The 19,727-nt window shown below is 46.3% G+C and overlaps 1 protein-coding gene across 7 annotated transcripts in view; it reads right to left on the reverse strand.

Annotated features, from left to right (window-relative positions):
• The window catches only part of ABCC5 (ATP binding cassette subfamily C member 5), an 81,580-nt gene that overhangs the window by 1,964 nt on the left and 59,889 nt on the right, over nt 1-19,727 (reverse strand). For all 7 annotated transcript variants that reach the window (XM_083363869.1, XM_083363871.1, XM_083363867.1 and 4 more), the window contains 12 exons: nt 19,450-19,634; nt 19,044-19,190; nt 17,950-18,079; nt 16,574-16,727; nt 16,106-16,234; nt 14,882-15,068; nt 13,821-13,910; nt 11,127-11,316; nt 8,688-8,847; nt 6,097-6,175; nt 5,642-5,755; nt 3,108-3,272 (listed from right to left, as the gene is read on the reverse strand). In XM_083363869.1, coding sequence (XP_083219995.1) covers nt 3,108-3,272; nt 5,642-5,755; nt 6,097-6,175; nt 8,688-8,847; nt 11,127-11,316; nt 13,821-13,910; nt 14,882-15,068; nt 16,106-16,234; nt 16,574-16,727; nt 17,950-18,079; nt 19,044-19,190; nt 19,450-19,634 — 1,730 coding nt within the window. The remainder of the gene's footprint in view (nt 1-3,107; nt 3,273-5,641; nt 5,756-6,096; nt 6,176-8,687; nt 8,848-11,126; nt 11,317-13,820; nt 13,911-14,881; nt 15,069-16,105; nt 16,235-16,573; nt 16,728-17,949; nt 18,080-19,043; nt 19,191-19,449; nt 19,635-19,727) is intronic.

The following is a 19,727-nucleotide window of genomic DNA, read 5'->3' on the forward strand; positions in this document are numbered from 1 at the left end:
AGAGATTGCCGGCGGGTAACACCCAGGGGTAGGGCCTTCTCTGTGGGGGCACCTGCCCTTTGGAACCAGCTGCCAGTGGAGCTGAGGACTGCCCCCGACCTCCGTTCGTTCCGCCGGGGCCTGAAGACCTGGCTCTTCGAGCTCTCTGGCCCAGGCTGAGGACTAATTTATTTTAATTGGGGTTTTATTTATACAGGGATAAATTTAATCTTTTTTAAATTTGGTTTTTAACTTTTGTATTTTTGGTTTTTAATTACCCTGTAAACCGCCCTGAGTCCCTCGGGAAAGGGCGGTATATAAATGTAATAAAATAAATAAATAAATAAATAAATAAATAAATAAATAAATAAATAAATAAATAAATGCAGGCAGTCCTCGACGTACGGCCGCGACGGAGCCCAAACATTTGTGTGGATCAGCGAGACGTTGGTTAAGTGAGCTTTTGCCCCCATTTTGCGACCTTCCTTGCCACAGCTGTGAATCTGGCTTCCCCCGCTGACTTGGCTTGTCGGAAGGTCGCCAAAGGGGATGGCGTGAGCCCCGGGACACTGCGACCTGTCATAAATACGAGTCAGTTGCCAAGCGTCTGAATTTTGATCACGTGACCCTGGGGAGGCTGCGACGGTCGTTAAGTGTGAAAACTGGCATTTTCCGGTGCCATTGTTGTTAAGTCAAGGACGACCTGTAGCATCACTGTTGAAAAGGGGACCGACCCAAAGATAACCTATTCCTTGGTTTTACATAAAGTTATCAGAGTTCCTTTAGGGGTGACGCAATAGGCATCTTCCAATATCTCAGGGGCTGCCCCAAAGAAGAGGGAGTCAAGCTATTCTCCAAAGCCCCTGAAGGCAGAACAAGGAAGCGACGGATGGACGCTCATCAAGGAGAGAAGCAAGCTAGAACTAAGGAGGAACTTCCTGACAGTGAGAAAAATTAACCAGGGGAACAACCTGCCTCCAGAAGCGGTGAGTGCTCCAACACTGGAAGTTTTTAAGAAGAGACTCAACAGCCATTTGTCTGAAATGTATAAGGCAGGGTTCCCCAACTCAGGCCGTGCACGAATGCACTCAGGCGCTAGCCTGTCACTCGCAGTGTCAGGACCCACCTCAATCCACATCTTAGGAAATAAGAACTCTTGGATGCAAGTTTAGTCCAAAAGGAAAATGTTTACTAGGATGGAATCGATTGTGGCAATACAAGACGGAATCTAACAAAGTTGGCAACTTTGATGACTCGTGGACTTCACTCAGGAATTCTGGGAAGTTGGAAGTCCACGAGTCATAAAACAGCCAAGGTTGCCTACCCCTGATCTAGTCCAACCCCCTGATCAGGCAGGAAACTCTACAATTTCAGACAAAGAGCCTTGGTGGAGCAGTGGGCTGATGCCTCCTTAAGTAACACCAGCTGCCTGCAATTAGTGCAGGTTCGCATCCCACCAGGCTCAAGTTTGACTCAGCCTTCCATCCTTCCGAGGTAGGTAAAATGAGGACCCAGATTGTTGGGGGCAATTAAGCTGACTTTGTAATAATGCCGCTTGGGGTGTGTGTGTGAAAGCCCTAATAAGCAGGCATATATATATAGAATGAAGGCTACTGCTAAGTTTGTAAAGCCGCCCTGAGTCTTCGGAGAAGGGCGGGATATAAATGGAATAAAAATAAAATAAATAAAAATAAATTCCCATTTCAGCCCCTCCCCTCATCCATTTGGTCAGATGTCAGGCCCTTCCATGGGAAAGGGAACTCTCCTTGGTTTTATGGTTATTGCTTCCTTTTGTTGTAAATGAAGATGCAATCCAGATCTGTCACTCCCCCTCCCTCCCCCAGTTCAAATGTTCCCTGTTGTTTGAAGATGCCTAAAGTCTATCCTCTCCCCCCCCCTTCGGAGAGATGGCAGGATCCCCAGAATAAGCACATTGTTCTACCTATACATTTATGAAATGTGATGTAAATGGATTCTGACACGCAGAAGTCGAGCTCTGCGTTTGTCCATGCGCCAACCCACCACTTGCAAGGCCCAGTTCTCCTCTCCCCTGCCAGGCTGCCAAGCTGCAAAGATTGGGGACCACTGGTATGGGGTTTCCTGCCTGAGCAGGGAGTTGGACTAGAAGACCTTCAAGGTCCCTTCCAACTCCTTTATTCTCTTATTCTGTTATCTTGGAAAGAAAGCAAGGGCTAATCCTTTCCAGGCTCCAAAAGCCAAGAAAGATTAGTGATTCTTCCAAGCATATTTCCTTATTATTCCTTACTTTAAGAGACAGAATCTTGACAAACTAAACCAAACTACCAGCCACCTAAGACATGCACTGTGGAACTGTTCAGGAGGAGCCGTCTTCATCCTCTTTCTCTCACATAAAAAGCTATCAGGTCTATCTTGTCTCTAGCTCCTCGGGAATTTCCTCCTGGAAATTCCATAACGTTGCCATGAGAAGTGTGAGGACGTACCTAGGAAGACAATACGATTTGTCTGAATAACACTATAACAGAGTTGGAGGGGACCTTGGAGGCCTTCAGTCAAATGGCTGTCAAGTCTCTTTATAAATACTTCCACTGTTGGAGCACCCACAACTTCTGGAGGCAAGTAGGTTCCACTGATTAATTGTCGTCTCCCAGGAAATTCCTCCTTAGTTCTAGGTCGCTTCGCTTTGGTTAGTTTCCATCCGTTGCTTCTTGTCCTGCCTTCAGGCGCTTTGGAGAACAGCTTGACTCCCTCTTCTTTGGGGCAGCCCCTGAGATATTGGAAGACTGCTGTCATGTCACCCTTCATCCTTCTCTTCATTAAACTAGACATACCCAATTCCAGCAACTGTTCCTTATATGTTTTAGCCTCCAGTCCCCTGATCCTCTTTGTTGCTCTTCTCTGCACTCTTTCTAGAGTCTCAACGTCTTTTTTTTTATCGTGGCGACCAAATAATTCTCAGGAAAGTTATCATTTTAGGAACCTCTTGGCTAAGACCTTGTTTACATTACAAACAAGGAAGACTGCTTCATTGCTTGGCTGACTCTGGATTGGAATTTTATGAGGGCTGCCTCGTTTTGCCACCCATTCCTGGAGTGGCTCCCGGCTCTATGGTAATTTTTAGAAGCAAAAGAAGTTGGCAGCTTGCTCACCTGTCCTTGCATCAGTACCATAATCCGGTCAGAGCCCAGAACTGTATGCAGGCGATGAGCGATCGTCAGCCTGGTGCAATCTGCAAAGGCTTCTCTGATCGTCTCTTGGATCAGTATATCGGTCTCGGTGTCCATAGCAGCCGTCGCTTCATCCAGGATTAAGATCTGTGGAACACCACCGCATGAGCTTCATTAAACACGCAGCAATCCACCCTTTCCCTAGGCTTCCATTATGACTAAAAGACAGCATGACACAAAATGGAACACCTACAATGTTGAAAGTAAGCAAAGGAGCTGAGGGTGTGTGTGTGTGGGGCGGTGTCATAGAATACAGCTCCTCTCATTTGTCTAATGCAGGGGTAGGCAACCTCGGCTCTTTTATGACTCATGGACTTCAACTCCCAGAATTCCTGAGCCAGCATAGCTGTCTCAGGAATTCTGGGAGTTGAAGTCCATGAGTCATAAAAGAGCCGAGGTTGCCTACCCCTGGTTTAATGAAAGCTCAGTTGTCCTGCCTCAACCTTGGTCATCCTGGAATAATAATAAGACCTGGAATCTTTGTTTCAAACCTGGCTGCAATAATTAAACCAATTTCTCAAACCGTCACTGGGGCTGTGCTGGAGAATTTGGACCAGGCGGCAGAGCCCTCCGTGTATTTCCAATTAATTGCAAACAAGAAAGAAGAGCATGTCTTAATTTCTCCATTTGACTTCAAGTGTGATCACTTAGTTCATGGCGTTGCCAGCATAACTCGACTGTATAGCGGTAGTCTTCGACTTACGATCCCAACTGAGCCCAAAATTTCTGCTGCTAAGTGAAACAGTTGTTAAAAGAGAATTTTGCCCCATTTTACAACCTTTCTTACCACAGTCCTTAAGTGAATCACTGCAGTTGTTAAGTTAGTAACACGGGTGTGAAGTGAATCTGTTTTTCCCCATTGACTTTGCTGGTCAGAAGGTCGCAAAAGGGGACCACGTGTCCCCGGGACGCTGCGACCGTCATAAATATGAGTCAGTTCCCAAGCCTGTGAATTTTGATTATGTGACCCTGGGGGTGCTGCAACAGTCGTTAAGTGCGAAAATTGGTCACGGGCCACTTTTTTTCCAATCCTGTTGTAACTTGAAACAGTCACTAAATGTACTGTTGTAATTCGAGGACTGCCTCTGCAGAATAAATTCACTGTAATGTAAACTTCCACGGTGGACTGTGGACTGTTGTACAAATGCATTTGCTTTATTTTTTTTTATTTATTTATTTATTTAATTTGTATACCGCCCTTCTCCAGAAGGACTCAGGGCGGTGAACAGGGCAATACATAATAAAAACAAGATACAAAAATTAAAAAGTAATTAAACAGCAATGCCCGTAATAAATTAGTACAGATTAAAAGTTAAAACCAATTTATAAAACCCAACCCCATCCCATCAGGCCAGGCCAGCTTGTTCAAAAAAGTAGGTTTTAAGATCGCGCCGGAAGGAGCGGAGATCAGGCGCCATCCGGAGCTCGACCGGAAGATGGTTCCATAAATCCGGCGCGCCCACAGAGAACGCCCTCCCCCTGGGGGCCACCAGTCGGCATTCTTTGACCGGTGGCACCCTGAGGAGGCCCTCTCTATGGGAGCGTACTGGGCGGAGGGAAGTTGACGCCGGCCGCAGGTGCTCCCCAAGGTATTCCGGACCCATGCCATGTAGGGCTTTGTAGGTCATTACTAACACCTTGAACCTCACCCGGAAGACAACTGGAAGCCAATGCAGCTCGCGGAGCAGAGGTGTGACATGGGAGTGTCGGGAAACTCCCAACACAACTCTCGCGGCTGCATTCTGTACCAGTTGGAGCCTCCGAGTGGTCTTCAAGGGTAGCCCCATGTAGAGAGCCAAGTGCCACAAAACATTTTGCTGCTTATACTGCTGTGTCAAATAGTCGGTGCCACATGTACGTGTGAGGGCATCCTTCCTTTTGCAAAAGCTTCGTGCAAATGTTCACTGTCTTTTGTTTCTTTTACAAAAGTGCCCGGAACATTCTTCCCATTCTCCTGTTGGACTGGCTCCCCGTATTTAGGGTTGTATCAAACCAACATTAATCGTAGGCCAGGAATGAATCCTGTAGCGCCTTACCCCTTTCCCTGAATACATACAATCCTTCTGATTTAAATTAAGAAAGCAAAACTCAGGACAGCGGGAAACATTTTAAGACAACTCTCTGCTGCAATCTTCTTTCTCCAGAATTGCTCTCTGCCCCTCAAGGACCCAGAGAAATTTTAAAAGCGTAAAGCCAGGAAAAAAAATAGGCAAGTGAGCTATATTAAAGAACATTTCTCCCCACCCCGATGCGGACACACATCCCACAAAGCTTTGAAGCTCTGCTAGGCAACTTTCACAAAAAGCTAAACAGTTTTTCCTCCCGGATCGGGAGAAGAAATCAACCTGAGTCCTCGGAACAAAGTCGAAACAAACTCCGGAAAATTAAATTTTTCCGGCTTTTGATTTCAGAATAGGTTTCTCGAATAGCAGAAACCTCCTACACACCAAACTCACCTTGCAACGGCGCAACAAGGCTCTGGCGATGCAAAGCAACTGCCTCTCCCCAACGGAGAAATTTTCCCCATTTTCCATCACTTCGGATTCAAGTTTCATGGGCAGCTGAGCAATCTAAATGAGAAACAAAGCAATGGAAGAAGGTTCAAAGGCCTGGTTCTGAACCGGAGGTGGGGCTGGCTCAGGAATTCTGGGAGTCCACAAGTCATGAAGGGGCCATTGTTCCCCACCCCTGCTCTAAACCAAGGTCTCCAAAACTTAGCAAACAACAACAACAACAACAAAAAGTTGGAAAGGGACCTTGGAGCCATTCTTTTTTTAGCTCCGTTGTAACTTCAAGTAGTTGTTAAGTGGCTACCTAAACAGCCCAGCAGTTTTCTGTGGAAAAGCTGCAGTGATAGCCACAACGGAGCAGCGGAACAGAAAGGAATTTAACTCTCGGTTCTTATACTTACGCAGTCTTTCATGTGCGTCCTTTCCAAAGCCTCCCAGATCTGCTCCTCGCTGTACTGTGTGAAAGGATCCAAGTTGGATCTGAAGAAGACAAAAGTATAACAGCAAATCACTGCTCGTTTCCATCAAAATAGACAGGGCTTTTTTTTTCTCATGGAACGCTCAGAACGGAGTTCCGGCACCTTTTTTTGGATAGAACCTCATAGGGTAGGCAAGGTGGGTTGTATGACATTGTGTGAGTTCCGGCACCTTTTTCTTTTACAAAAAAAAGCACTGAAAAATAGATATAATCCACGGGAAACTAAGCCCTCTTTCAAGGACAATTCCGTCTTGTAAGGCAGTGGTCTTCAAACTTGGCCACTTTAAAGACTTGTGGACTTCAACTCTCAGCAAAGCTGGCTGAGGAATTCTGGGAGTTGAAGTCCACGAGTCTTTAAAGTGGCCAAGTTTGAAGACCCCTGTTGTAAGGAGTCAGCAAAAGGGAAGTAGGAGCAGGAGGAGCAGAATGGTTAGCTGAACTGTTAAGGCCCTTCGACTGGAATGGCACACACTGAGCACACACACGGACTAGGGAATTCTGGGAATTGAAGTACACACACACACACACACACACACACACACACCCCTTAAAGGCTGAGAAATACCTGTTGTATGAACCCTGCCACCCCAGTTTGTAAACAAGAACTCCAGCTAGTCCTCGAGTTACGACCAAAATTGAGCCCAAAATTTAAGTGTTTTTTTATTGAAAAGTTTTACAAAATTTTAATAATAAACCCCCCCTCCCCATCAACCCTCCCCCCCTTCCCTCCCGCCCCCCCGGACTTCCCGAAGCAGAATACAGGGTATTACATATAGCAATCTTATGCAAACATATGCTAAATATCTATTACAACGTTAACAAACCTTCCACCCTTTAACTCCCTTATAACAAAACAAAAATAATTAGAATAACAATTTTATAATTGTTAAGAATTATTCATATGCTATTTGAAACTTTTTAGTCCCATATTTGTTCTGAATTTACGTGGTTTGAGTGAGACATTCTGTTAGTTGAGTTTTGCCCCATCTTACGGCCGTTCTTGCCGCAGTCGTTTGAAGTGAAACGTTGCGGTTGTTAAAATTAGTCACAGGTTGGTTAAGCGAATCTGGCAAAGGTTGCAAAAGGGGATCACGTGACCCCGGGACACCGCAACCGTCGTGAACGTGAACCGGTTGCCAAGTGTCTGGATTTGGATCATGTGACCTTGGGGAAGTCTGCAAGGGTCGTGTGAAAAAAAGGTGGTAAGTCACTTCTTTGTCAGGGCCGTTGTAATTCTGAACGGTCACAAAATGAACCCTTCTAAGTTGAGGACTATCTGTAAGGGCCAGGCCATAAAGTTTGTCCGTTCTGGTCTAGCAAATTGTGGCTTAGCACACAATCTGTGAAGCCAGTTTCAGAATTATATTTCCCAGTAAGCTCGTTTTCATTATGACTAACCAGACGCAGTCCCTTCTCCCTCTTTCCCCCTCTCCCTTCCTCTGTCTCTCCTTTTCCCTCTCCCTCTCCCTTCCTCTCTCCTTCTCCCTCTCCCTTTTTCTCTTTCCTTCTCCCTCCCCCTCTCTCCCTTTCTCTCTCCCCCCTCTCCCTCCCTTTCTCCCTCTCCCTCTTCCTCTCTCCTTCTCCCTCTCCCTTTTTCTCTCCTTCTCCCCTCTCTTCCCTTCTCCCTCTCCCTTCCTCTCTCCTTCTCCCTCTCCCTTTTTCTCTCTCCTTCTCCCTCCCCCTCTCTCCCTTCCTCTCTCTTTCTCCCTCTCTCCTTCTCCCTCCTTTTCTCTCCTTCTCCCTTCCTCTCTTCCCTTCTTCTCCCTCTCCCCCCTCTCCCTTCCTCTCTCCTTCTCCCTCTCCCTTTTTCTCTCTTTCTCCCTCCCTCTCCCTCTCTCTCCCCCTTCCTCTCTCTCCTTCTCCCTCTCTCCCTCTCTCTCCTTCTCCCTTCCTCTCTTCCCTTCGTCTCCCTCTCCCTTCCTCTCTCCTCCCTTTCCCCCTCTCCCTTCCTGTCTCTCCTTTTCCCTCTCTCCCTTTTTCTCTCTCCTTCTCCTTCCCCCTCTCCCTTACTCTCTCCCCCTCTCCCTTCCTCTCTCCTTCTCCCTTTCTCTCCCTTCGTCTCTCCTTCTCCCTCTCCCTTTTTCTCTCCTCCTCCCTTCCTCTTCCCTTCTTCTCCCTCTCCGCCCTCTCCCTTCCTCTCTACTTCTCCCTCTCCCTTTTTCTCTTTCTCCCTCCCTCTCTCCCTCTCTCCCCCTTCCTCTCTCTCCTTCTCCCTCTCTCCCTCTCTCTCCTTCTCCCTCTCCCTTCTCTCCTTCTCCCTTCCTCTCTTCCCTTCGTCTCCCTCTCCCTTCCTCTCTCCTTCTCCCTTTCCCCCTCTCCCTTCCTGTCTCTCCTTTTCCCTCTCCCTCCCTTCCTCTCCTTCTCCCTCTCTCCCTTTCTCTCCTTCTCCCTCCCCCTCTCCCTCCCTCTTTCTCTCCCTCTCTCTCTTCCTCTCCCTCCCCCCCCTGTCTGTCTCTCTCTCTCTCTGTCTCTCTCTCTCTCTCTCTCTCTCACTTGCTTTGCTCTTATACCAACCTCACAGTGCCACTGAAGAGGACTGGCTCCTGGGGGATTATGGAAAGCTTGCTCCGAAGATCTGCCAAGCCAATGTCACTGATTTTCACCCCGTCAATTTTAATGCAGCCCCCTGAGAGCTCCACCAGGCGAAAGAGAACCATTCCTAAAGAGGATTTTCCTGGGGAAAGAAAACAAGGGAAATCGTAGTTAGCTGCCATATTGAGGAACGTGCAAGTCTGGCCTATGTACTCTCGCGGGAGCTCTTTAGGGGCTGTTTTTTTTTGTTTAAAGAAGGTGGAAGCTTGTTAAAGAGAGATTCAGTCTGGAAGTAAGGAGAAGAAATAATAATAATAATAATAATAATAACAACAACAACAACAACAACGATGATGTTGGAAGGGACAACAACAACAACAATGATGATGATGTTGGAAGGGACCTTGGAGGTCATCTAGTCCAACCCTCTGCCCAGGCAGGAAACCCTATACCACTTCAGACAAATGGCTTTCCAGTCTCTTCTTAAAAACTTCCGGTGTTGCAGCATTCTACACACACTGGCATAGTTTAAGAAGTAATCTCGCCATGTGGCCACAGAAGACCCCACCCTCCTTCCTTATCCTACAACGCCACTTCTATTAAAACAGTCACCAAGTGCACACTCAGAACAGAGAAGCAGGTTCAGGTAGCTCTCAACTTGCAACCATAAGGATTGAAAGTTGTGATGGTCGTAAACCGGGTCACCCACATGACTGACCCAATTGTCAACTAACGTCCGATGTTTTTGCATTGACAAGAGAAGGAATTGTAGCCATCTTCTGTTCTGTACCAGCCTGCTACCGGCCTTGCAGAAAAGGCAACCCCTTTATAAACGGCAAGAGGCTGGAATACGTCTGCCAAATTTATTACAAAAACAAACAAGACACGTACCAAGATACAGGAGCTTTGAAACACTATCTGAGCGGTTGCTTTCAGCAAACCAGCCCTCCCCAAACATTCCCTTTATAAAGAGTTCAGGGCGTGGCCTCTCTTTGCCTCCTTCCGAGAAGCCCCACAGCCTTCCTCTGTTTGCTCCTACTTGACTGCCTCCTGCGTCAGGCGTCCTTGAACAGGGCCAGCTGTGGGTCATCTTCATCCACACTGTCAGGCTCACACAGCTGGGTCTCCATGGTGACCAAGTGGGAGGGGCCTGCCTGAGGGCTATCATCAGCAAGATCTTCAACACCCCCCTCCTCCTCTGAGTCGTCGTCGGACCCAACTGCCGAACCCACAGGCTGACCCTGAATCACAACATCTTCTACCTTTTGCTTTTAAGAGTTAGATGATGCTGGGAGGGGGAATGTGAACGGGATCCAGCTAGACATAACAATACCAAACCTAGTGTGAGAAACAAGGTTATTGTAACCAGAGCTGATAAGGAATTGGCAGGCTGGAGAGTGCTTCAAGCTAATTGGGGAACCTGATTTATGACTGTTAATTGGAGGAGGGAATTGTGCTTTAATACTATGTGCTCAGGGGAGGGGAACTCAAGTTTTTGGCTTCGATTATAAAGTGCCGATATTATGCTGCTCAAAATAAAGATTCTTTAAGGTAAACAATGCCTCGAAGTTCTTTTGAAGAGTTTCATCTGTCGGAACCATGACAGCAATGTTAACAGAATGATAGAAAGCTGAGGGCAGAAAAAAGACCCAGTGGTCCACCGAGTCTGTCGTTGTTGATTTCGGAACCAGGTTGGAAGTACCCTTGGGGAAGTCTGTCGTAACGTCAGTCGTAAGTACAGGACTACCTGTGTTCACACTGAAGGCCCATTTGCTCACAGCATTATAATGCCCTGTGACATCAAGGCTATCAAACCGTTGATGTTTTTAGGAGATACTTCAATGAGAAATCTTAAGCAACACTTGTGCATTGGCTGAAAGGACATGTACCCTAGCTACTGTGAATTAGGCATCCCCATCGTCATAAAAAGGACGCGGTGGCTCAGTGGGTTAAGACGCTGAGCTTGTCAATCAGAAGGTTGGCAGTTTGGCGGGTCGAATCCCGAGTGCCGCGTAACAGAGTGAGCGCCTGTTACTTGTCCCAGTTTCTGCCAACCTAGCAGTCCGAAAGCACGTAAAAATGCAAGTAGAAAAATAGGGACCACTACGGTGGGAAGGTAACAGCGTTCCGTGCTCCTTTGGCGTCTAGTCATGCCGGCCACATGACCACGGAGACGTCCTCGGACAAGCGCTGGCTCTTCGGCTTTGAAACGGAGATGAGCACTGGCCCCTAGAGTTGGAAACGACTAGCATGCATGTGCGGGGGAACCTTTACCTTTACCTTTTATCTTCATAAAATCTATTTTGGCACAGAAAATATAGGTGTGATTTTTTTTTTCTCTTCAGAGAAAAGGTGGCTCCAGCAAGCTTTGAAAAACAAAAAATCTAAACAGGAGCAGCTTGAGCAGCACCCTAGCCTTACCTGAGCCGGTCCTCCCCACAATTCCAATCTTCTCCTTGGGTTTAATGGTGAAGCAGACTTTTTTGAGGACAAGCGGCAGGTTCTCACGATAGCGCATTTCTGCATTTTCAAAGCGAATTTCTCCTTCGTGGGGCCAGTCTGGAAGGGGAGCCTTATTCTTGATGCGAGCTGGGGCTTCCAGGGAAAGAGTCTGGGAATCACGAGAGAGAGAGAGAGAGAGAGAGAGAGAGAGAGAAAGAAGAGAAGAGAAAAGATGTCAATTACGGACAGCATTCTAGGAACGATTAACAGAATAACAGAGTTGGAAGGGATCCTGGAGGTCTCCAAGTCCAACCCCCTGCTCAGTGGGAAACCCTATACCATTTGGTTGTCCAATCTCTTCTTAAAAATCTTCAGTGGTGGAGCAGTCACAACTTCCCGTGGCAAGCCGTTCCACTGGTTAATTGTCCTCCCTGTCAGGAAATTCCTCTTTAGTTCTAGGTTGCTTCTCCCCTTGGTTAGTTTCCATCCGTTGTTTCTTGTCCTGCCTTCTGGTGCTTTGGAGAATAGCTTGACCCCCGTCTTCTCTGGGGCAGCCCCTCAGATATTGGAAGACTGCAATCATGTCACCTCTAGTCCTTCTCTTCATTAAACTAGATGTACCCAATGCCTGCAACCGTTGTTCATGTTTTAGCCTCCAGTCCCCTGATCATCTTCGTTGCTCTTCTATGTACCCTTTCTAGAGTCTCGACATATTTTTTACATCGTGGTGACCAAAACTGGATGCAGTATTCCAGGTGTGGCCTTACCAAGACATTGTAAAGTGGTATTAGTACTTCACGTGATCTTGATTCTATCCCTCTGTTAATGCAGCCTAGCACTGTGTTGGCTTTTTTGGCAGCTTCAGCACGCGGCTGGCTCCTATTGAAGTGATTGTCCACTAGGACACCGAGATTCCTCTCACACCTACTACTATTGAGTCAGGTACTAACTTCTTAACAGACTAAAGCTAGGAGTCTTATACAATCAACATTAGATAAATTACCTTTATTGTCATTTTTTTTACTGTGGGCACACTGGCACACATTAAGAACAAAACTCTGTTGCCCGCTCTCAAAAGTGTACACATATGGAACACACATAAACACGCTATATAGAACATATATATATATACCAACACCCTTATGTACATGTTGTTGTTGTTAGTTGCGAAGTCATGTCCGACCCATCGTGACCCCATGGACAAAGTTCCTCCAGGCCTTCCTGTCCTCTACCATCTTCTGGAGTCCATTTAGTCTCATGCCTACTGCTTCAGTGACTCCATCCAGCCACCTCATTCTCTGTCGTCCCCTTCTTCTCTTGCCCTCCACCTTTCCCAGCATGAGGCTCTTCTCCAGTGAGTCCTTCCTTCTCATTAGGTGGCCAAAGGATTTGAGTTTCCACTTCAGGATCTGGCCTTCTAAAGAGCAGTCAGGGTTGATCTCCTCTAGGACTGACCGGTTTGATCGCCTTGCTGTCCAAAGGACTTGCTGTCCAGAGGAGTCTTCTCCAGCACCAGAGTTCAAAGGCCTCCATTCTTTGGTGCTCAGCCTTTCTTATGGTCCAACTTTCACTGCCATACATTGCATCTGGGAAGACCACAGCCTTGACTATACGCACTTTTGTTGGCAGGGTGACGTCTCTGCTTTTTAGTGTGCTGTCTAGATTTGCCATGGCTTTCCTCCCCAGGAGCAAGCGTCTTTTAATTTCTTGGCTACAGTCCCCATCTGCAGTGATCTTGGAGCCCAGGAAGATAAAATCTGTCCCTACCTCCATTTCTTCTCCATCTATTTGCCAGGAATTGAGAGGGCCAGATGCCATGATCTTGGTTTTCTCACTGTCCGTCTTGAATACATAGCGGAAAGAGGAAGCTTGAGAGTTCACAAGGTTAATACTCTATTAGGAAGCATCATTTACATGCTAGGCAGCTATTTATGGAATGCTTAAGGGGAGATGTGGGGAGCAGTTGCGATAGCGCAACAGCCAAATTGTTGCCTCGCTGGAGGAACCACAGCGTGTATCAGGAGCCAACCATGGATAATTTTTCAAGCTTTTTTCAGCAGAGTGAACCTCACACCTAACAGCCCAAAGTATTTTTCTCTTACAAGAGGTATCAACTTCCATCTGTCTTGTGGGGGGTCACTGTCTCATCTGTGAGATGTTGGCCTTGTGTTTTAAGATTATGTTTCTTCTGGTTCCAGACGAGTGATTCTTTTAGGCCTTTCAGGAATGTTTTGGATTTTTACACCATTCTCATTGCTGACGGTACTGACTGCTGTCCTTTCGATTTTATCTTTCAATTTGTTCACTGTCTGGAGAGGTCAGAACTGAAGAAGCTTCTTGGATGAGAAGCAAAATGTTTCCAAGGGGAGAATTAAGCAAGTCCAGTTGCCTTTTGGAAAAGCGCCTTTGAGACTGCCTGTGATTGGGTGGTTTGAGAATATACTGGAGAAATCAGGTTGAGCTTAGCAGCTGAAGCACCGTTCTAGAGCAGGGGTCCTCAACCTTGGCAACTTTTAAGACTTGTGGACTTCAACTCCCAGCCAGCAAAGCTGGCTGAGGAATTCTGGGAGTTGAAGTCCGCAAGTCTTAAAAGTTGCCAAGGTTGAGGCTCCCTGTTCTAGAGGATGCGGGGCACCGGGGAAAATATTGGGCAGTGGACAGAATCTTACATACCTTGATGTAGTGGTCAATTCTCTCCACCGATGTAAAGCGGGCCTCCGTCTCCGAAGCCAACCTGACCGTAAACTGGAACAGTCCCGTTAACTGAGGAGGAAACAAATCACTATTACTAGGATACAGTAACTAACTTATTAGCGGTGAAAACCTCAGGGTGATTCTCTGTGGAACAGCTTAATCCCAACGGATGAGTGCGGTTAAGGGTTAGGCTTTATCATGAACCAGGCCACAATAGGAAGGAAAGGAGTGTCACAACATTCAAGGCTTTCTGTTCCTTGTTAGCGGTCAAGTTCCATTAAGCTGCCTCCGCGGAGAACAAAAACGATGGTTAATTTCATTCACCTTGCCGCCTCTTCAGCCACACCCCATCCCTGCACTTCTCAGCTCCAAGGTTTTTAATTTTTTTAATCCACAGGCACTTTTTCTTCCAAACGAGCCATTTTAATAGGGGATGTTCATAAATATTCCACAGTGTCCAACACTACATATTTTCAGTGTCGTAGGATTTTTGATGGGACATAGGAGCAAGCGGACGGCTGCTACTTGTTAAGTCTCTTTAGCTAGTCCTCACGTTATGACCGTAATGAAGCCTGCCCATTATGGTCGTAAGTCATGAGAGTTGTACAGATTTTACAATTTTTTCTTTCTGGCGGTCCTTAAGGGAACCCATAATTTGCTATGGTGTGTTCTTTCTGAAAACCGGAGGCAGATGCCAAGTCTTTAGCCAAACTGCTGTAAAACGTGGCTCACGCAATCACAAGATACGGCAAACGGTTGTAAATGCAGCCTGCTTGCCAAGTGCCCATTGCAGTCCTATGCATGCCGGTGTGTGTTTGGGTGTGTGTGTGTGGGCTCCGATGTGCAGAACGTGGAATCCAGGCCATAAGTACCCCTCTAGGTAAGTCCATCCTAACTTTGACCGGTTGCTCAGCAAACAGTCATAAGTCAAGGCCTACTGTGATATAAAATCAATTCAACAATGCACTTGTGACTGGGCCCAGCTGCACTGTGGAGTTCCAAAAGGCAACTTTGTTTTGACATGCAAAGGAAGCATTCACCTGAACCGCATATGAGATGGCGAGCCCAGCGTACGCGGGCGGGATTTGGCCGTGCATTAAGATGATCATTAAGCCAGTGGTTATAATGAGGGCAATGCTGACAATATCCAGTCTCACAGCCAGCCAGCGCATCGCACAGCTGAACAAGTAGAAGGGCGCCTGATTGTCATCCAGCAGTTGCTGATATCTAAAAGCAGAAAATATTTACAATTAAAATGCAGGTACAAGCGTTCTGTCAAACCTACAAAACTGCTTTTTATCGGCTTGCCACAGCTTTGGGAGGAGGGAAAATGCATTCTTCTGTTTCCGACAAAACAATAACTTTCTTGTGGAATCCAAGGTCAAATCGCTCAAGGGTTTGGCGGGCTAGAATTACTGTTAGAGAGCCCGGCCAAAGGTGTTAATTGGAGAATGTGATTTATTACATATTTAGTGGGTGGGGAGTTTAACTTTTATTTTGTAACCTTTTTTTGGGGGGGGGGGAATTCCAGTCTTGGTTTCACCTATGTTTGTGCTGACATTATGTAGCCATTAAAAATTGTTCTTTGAGGAAAGCAATTGCCTCAGAATTTTTATTTCTTCTGGTCTCATTTATCGGAACCATGACACATTTGTTTAGTGACTGTCTAAAGCTACAACGATACCCAAAACAGTGACCTATGACCATTTTTCACACTTAATGATTGTTGCAGCCTTCCCCAATATCAGGTGATCAAAACACAAGATGCTTGGCAATTAGCATGTATTTAGGATGGTTGCAGTGTCCCAGGGTCACGATTCCCCTTTTGCAACTTTCTGACAAAGTCAATGGGGGAAGCCAGAGTCACTTAACAACCATCACTAACTTAACAACTGCAGTGATTTACTTAACAATTGTGGCACGAAAGGTTGTAAAATGGGACCAAACTCACTTAAGAACCGTCTCGCTTAGGAAAGGAAGTTTTGGACTCAATTGTGGTCGTAAATCAAGGACGACCCGTATTTCATTTTTAACCTGAGTTGGAGGAAAAGTTTCACAAAACACGATGCACGTGACTGCTAGCAAATTAAGACAGCAGCTTGCGAACCAATTCATCTGAAATATTATTACTATTTCTAGATGAACTGGCATTCTGAGTGAATTAAGCCACTCTGGCTTGTGCAATAAACCCAGCTTTTTTAAAAATCCTGGCTTGTCTGTTTGGTAGCAGCCAAGACTGAATGTCAGAAAAGAAACAGACTAACTTGTATAGGAATTCCTCTCCTTTATTGTAGGCATGGATGGTGGAGAGACCTTGAATGCTTGAAGTGATGTGAGAAAGAAATGGAGACTGCGTAATGTTGTCCAGTCGTTTCAACTCCCGAATGAACACTCTGCGTACAAAAAAACCACAAACCAGCTGGAAGTAAAGGTCTAACAAAAATATGAGAATAACCAGTCATTTGATGCTTTAGCGCAGGGGTCTTCAAACTTGGCCCTATTATGACTTGTGGACTTCAACTCTCAGAATTCCTCAGCCAGGCACTCTGGCTGAAGAATTCTGGGAGTTGGAGTCCACAACTCATAAAAGGCCCAAGTTTGAAGATACCTGCTATAGCCTAAATTGGGTTTGAAAGCAGCTGGCAACCAATGAAGTTGTTATAGCACCAAGTTATGGAAGACCCTCAAGGCTAACAATGTCTTAAATGACCCATAAGAATTGCTGCTCTTACCTAGACACAACATGAAGAATGGTGAAAAGAACCACGAGGGGACCCACCGCCATTAGGAACCATGGAAAGACACCAGAGATCACTCCCACACAGAAGAACACCAGGATGACATTCTGTATGAACATTTCAGCTTGAAAAGGCAGGCGGACATCAACTGGAAGAGATGGACAGACACAGCCGATTAGCATAGACTTAAATTCCCACCAAGGTGAACAATATCGACAACCAAGTTAGGCGTAATGGTGATGGAGCCGGCCTAGAAACCAGGGGAGTCTGAATTCTAGGCCTCCCCTAGGCATGAAAGTCAACTGGGTGACTTTGGGGCAATCACCGGGATGGCTTGAGTTCTAGTCCCCCGCCCTTAGGCATGAAAGCCGGCTGGATGACTTTGGGCCAATCACCAGGAGACCTTGAGTTCTAGTCCCGTCTTAAGTCATGAAAGCCGGCTGGTTGACTTTGGGCCAATCACCAGGAGACCTTGAGCTCTAGTCCCGTCTTAGCCATGAAAGCTGGCTGGTTGAATCTGGGCCAATAATCACCAGGAGACCGTGAGTTCTAGTCCCGCCTTAGCCATGATAGCCAGCTGGTTTTACATTGGGCCAGTCACTCTCTCTCAGATCAATCCACATCACAGGGTTGTTATTGTGGGGAAAAAGGAGTATTAGGTATGTTTCCCATCTTTATTTATTTATATAAAAGTGGGATTAAAAATATAACCGTAATATCCTATACATATACACAACACGGCTGGTGGGGGAGGACAACACCTTGTTATAGCCTCTCCTGCCCAGCCCAGGAGAGATTCAGGTAAGGCCAGCTCAGGTAAGATTCACACAGGGCCCTCCTACTCTGCTGTCATCAATTTGTCTATTCAGAAGTGTTCAAGAGCCAGATTCCCTTGCCAAAGTGCCAATAGCTACTGGATTTCATTATTTTAGGAAGTCTTGCCCAAAATGGTGAACACCTTCGAGGGGTTTCACTAAGCGCCATAGGCAACTGAACATTAGCCTTCCTTCCATGAAACGTCAACAGTGAGTTGACTAAACAGGTCTACCTCATTCATCATGCTATCTTAAGGTTTATCACTTGCGTTTCTGCTAGAAATTCAAAATGAAATACGGAGCACACCCTCTTCCAGTTTTTATTCCCCAACAACCGTGGTGCGATATAAACTGGCACGGTTCCTAAGATTCTTTCCTGCTTGATCACGTGACTGTGGGGAATTACTGCAACGGTCAAAAAATGGGCCATAAACACCTTGTCACAAGTCACTTTTTTTTCAGTGAAGTTGTAATTTTGAAGTCATTAAATGAATGGTTCTCAGTCAAAGGCTACCTGTATTAGCACCAACGGGCTACTAGAGAAGAGTTTATTACCTTCATCCATATCTTTGGAGAACCTATTGAGAATCCGCCCCGTGGGTGTGGTGTCGAAAAACTTCATGGGGCTACGGAGAATCCGTCGGAAGAGTTCATCGTGCAGCTTGGATGAGGCCCGCAATGTTCCCTGTAGTGACCACAGAAGAGGACTGTTGAAGCCAGGCACTCCGGAGTTTTAAAAGAAAATGTACAAGTGACCAGAAGGCACTGCAAGGGAAGGGGACTACACTACACTACACTACAAATGCCTTCCACCATATTTGTGAGATGACATCAAGCTATGGAAGGGAAAAAAATCAGGAAATGAAGGCAGTTCCTTTTGTGGAAAGAAGCTACCGTCTGGAATAGCAGGATGAGAAAAGAAAGAAAGAAGAATGATTTTGCTGACAGAATAACAGAGTTAGAGGGGACCTTGGAGGTCATCTAGTCCAACCCCCTGCTCAGGCAGGAAACCCTATACCGTTTCAGACAATTGCTTGTCCAGTCTCTTCTTAAAAACCTCCAGTGTTGGAGCACCCACAACTTCTGGAGGCAGGTTGTTCCACTGGTTAATTGTCCTCACTCTCAGGAAATTTCTCCTTAGTTCTAGGTTGCTTCTCTCCTTGATTAGTTTCCATCCGTTGCTTCTTGTCCTGCCTTCAGGCGCTTTGGAGAATAGGTTGACCACCCCACCCCCCTTCTTCTTTGGGGCAGCCCCTGAGATATTGGAAGACTGCTATCATGTCCCCCCTGGTCCTTCTTTTCACTAGACTAGACACACCCAATTCCTGCAACTGTTCTTCGCGTTTCTAAGTTCCCTTATCATCTTTTTTGCTTTTCTCCACATTTTATCTGAAGTCTTAGCATCTTTTTTAACATCGTGGTGACCAAAACTGCATGCAAGATCCCAAGTGTGCCCTTACCCAGGTCTCATAAAGTGCTACTAACGTTTCATGTGATCTTGATTCTATCCCTCTGTTAATGCAGCCTAGAACTGTGTTGGCTTTTCTGGCAGCTGCAGCACACGGCTGGCTCCTATTGAAGTGACTGTCCACTAGGACTGCAAGATCCCTAGAACTGTGTTCTTCTCTCCTCCTTGTACAGCTACCAACCTTGACAAAGGCAATACCACGAATGGCCTTCAGGATCAGCATGACTCCCATGGACAGTGCATAAATGCCGGCATAGTAACGCATGTGAGGGTTATCCTTCATACTGTTGCTGACCAGGGTTTCATTCCCCAACGTCACAGTAGTGTTCTAAAAAAAATAGAAAAGAATGAGTTTCATGATTAAGACAGAAATAAGATACAGGCTGGCCCATTTCATAAATGCAGCTAAGGAATCCGCACATGATATCTTGTCCATAATTTTGCCCAGGGGTCTCCAAACTTGGCAACTTTAAGACTTGTGGACTTCCAACTGCTAGAATTCCCCAGCCAGCCCACCTCTGTTATCGAGGTGGGCGGCTATAGGAATCAAAGAAATAAATAAATGCAAAGATGCTGGTTGCTCTCACCCCGCTGCCTTGTTTGATCCAGTAGCTCAGCCACCAGTTGCTGAAGGCCGTGCTGCCCACATTCAATACAAAGAGCGCCATGATGGTCAGGAAAGCCACTGGGCCTCCAGCTGCTTGGATGTAGACCCAATAAACCGACCAGGGAACAGAACCTTTGCCTTTCTCTTCCAGCTGCATGAGCTGAACTAAAGCACAGGGATGGGCAGAGAGGAGAAGGTTAAGCAGAGAGAAATCGACAAATCCAGTCTACACTAGATTACAGGCAGTCCTCAACTCAC

The sequence above is a fragment of the Vipera ursinii genome (assembly GCF_947247035.1).
Source record: "Vipera ursinii genome assembly, chromosome: 5".
Lineage (NCBI taxonomy): Eukaryota > Metazoa > Chordata > Lepidosauria > Squamata > Viperidae > Vipera > Vipera ursinii.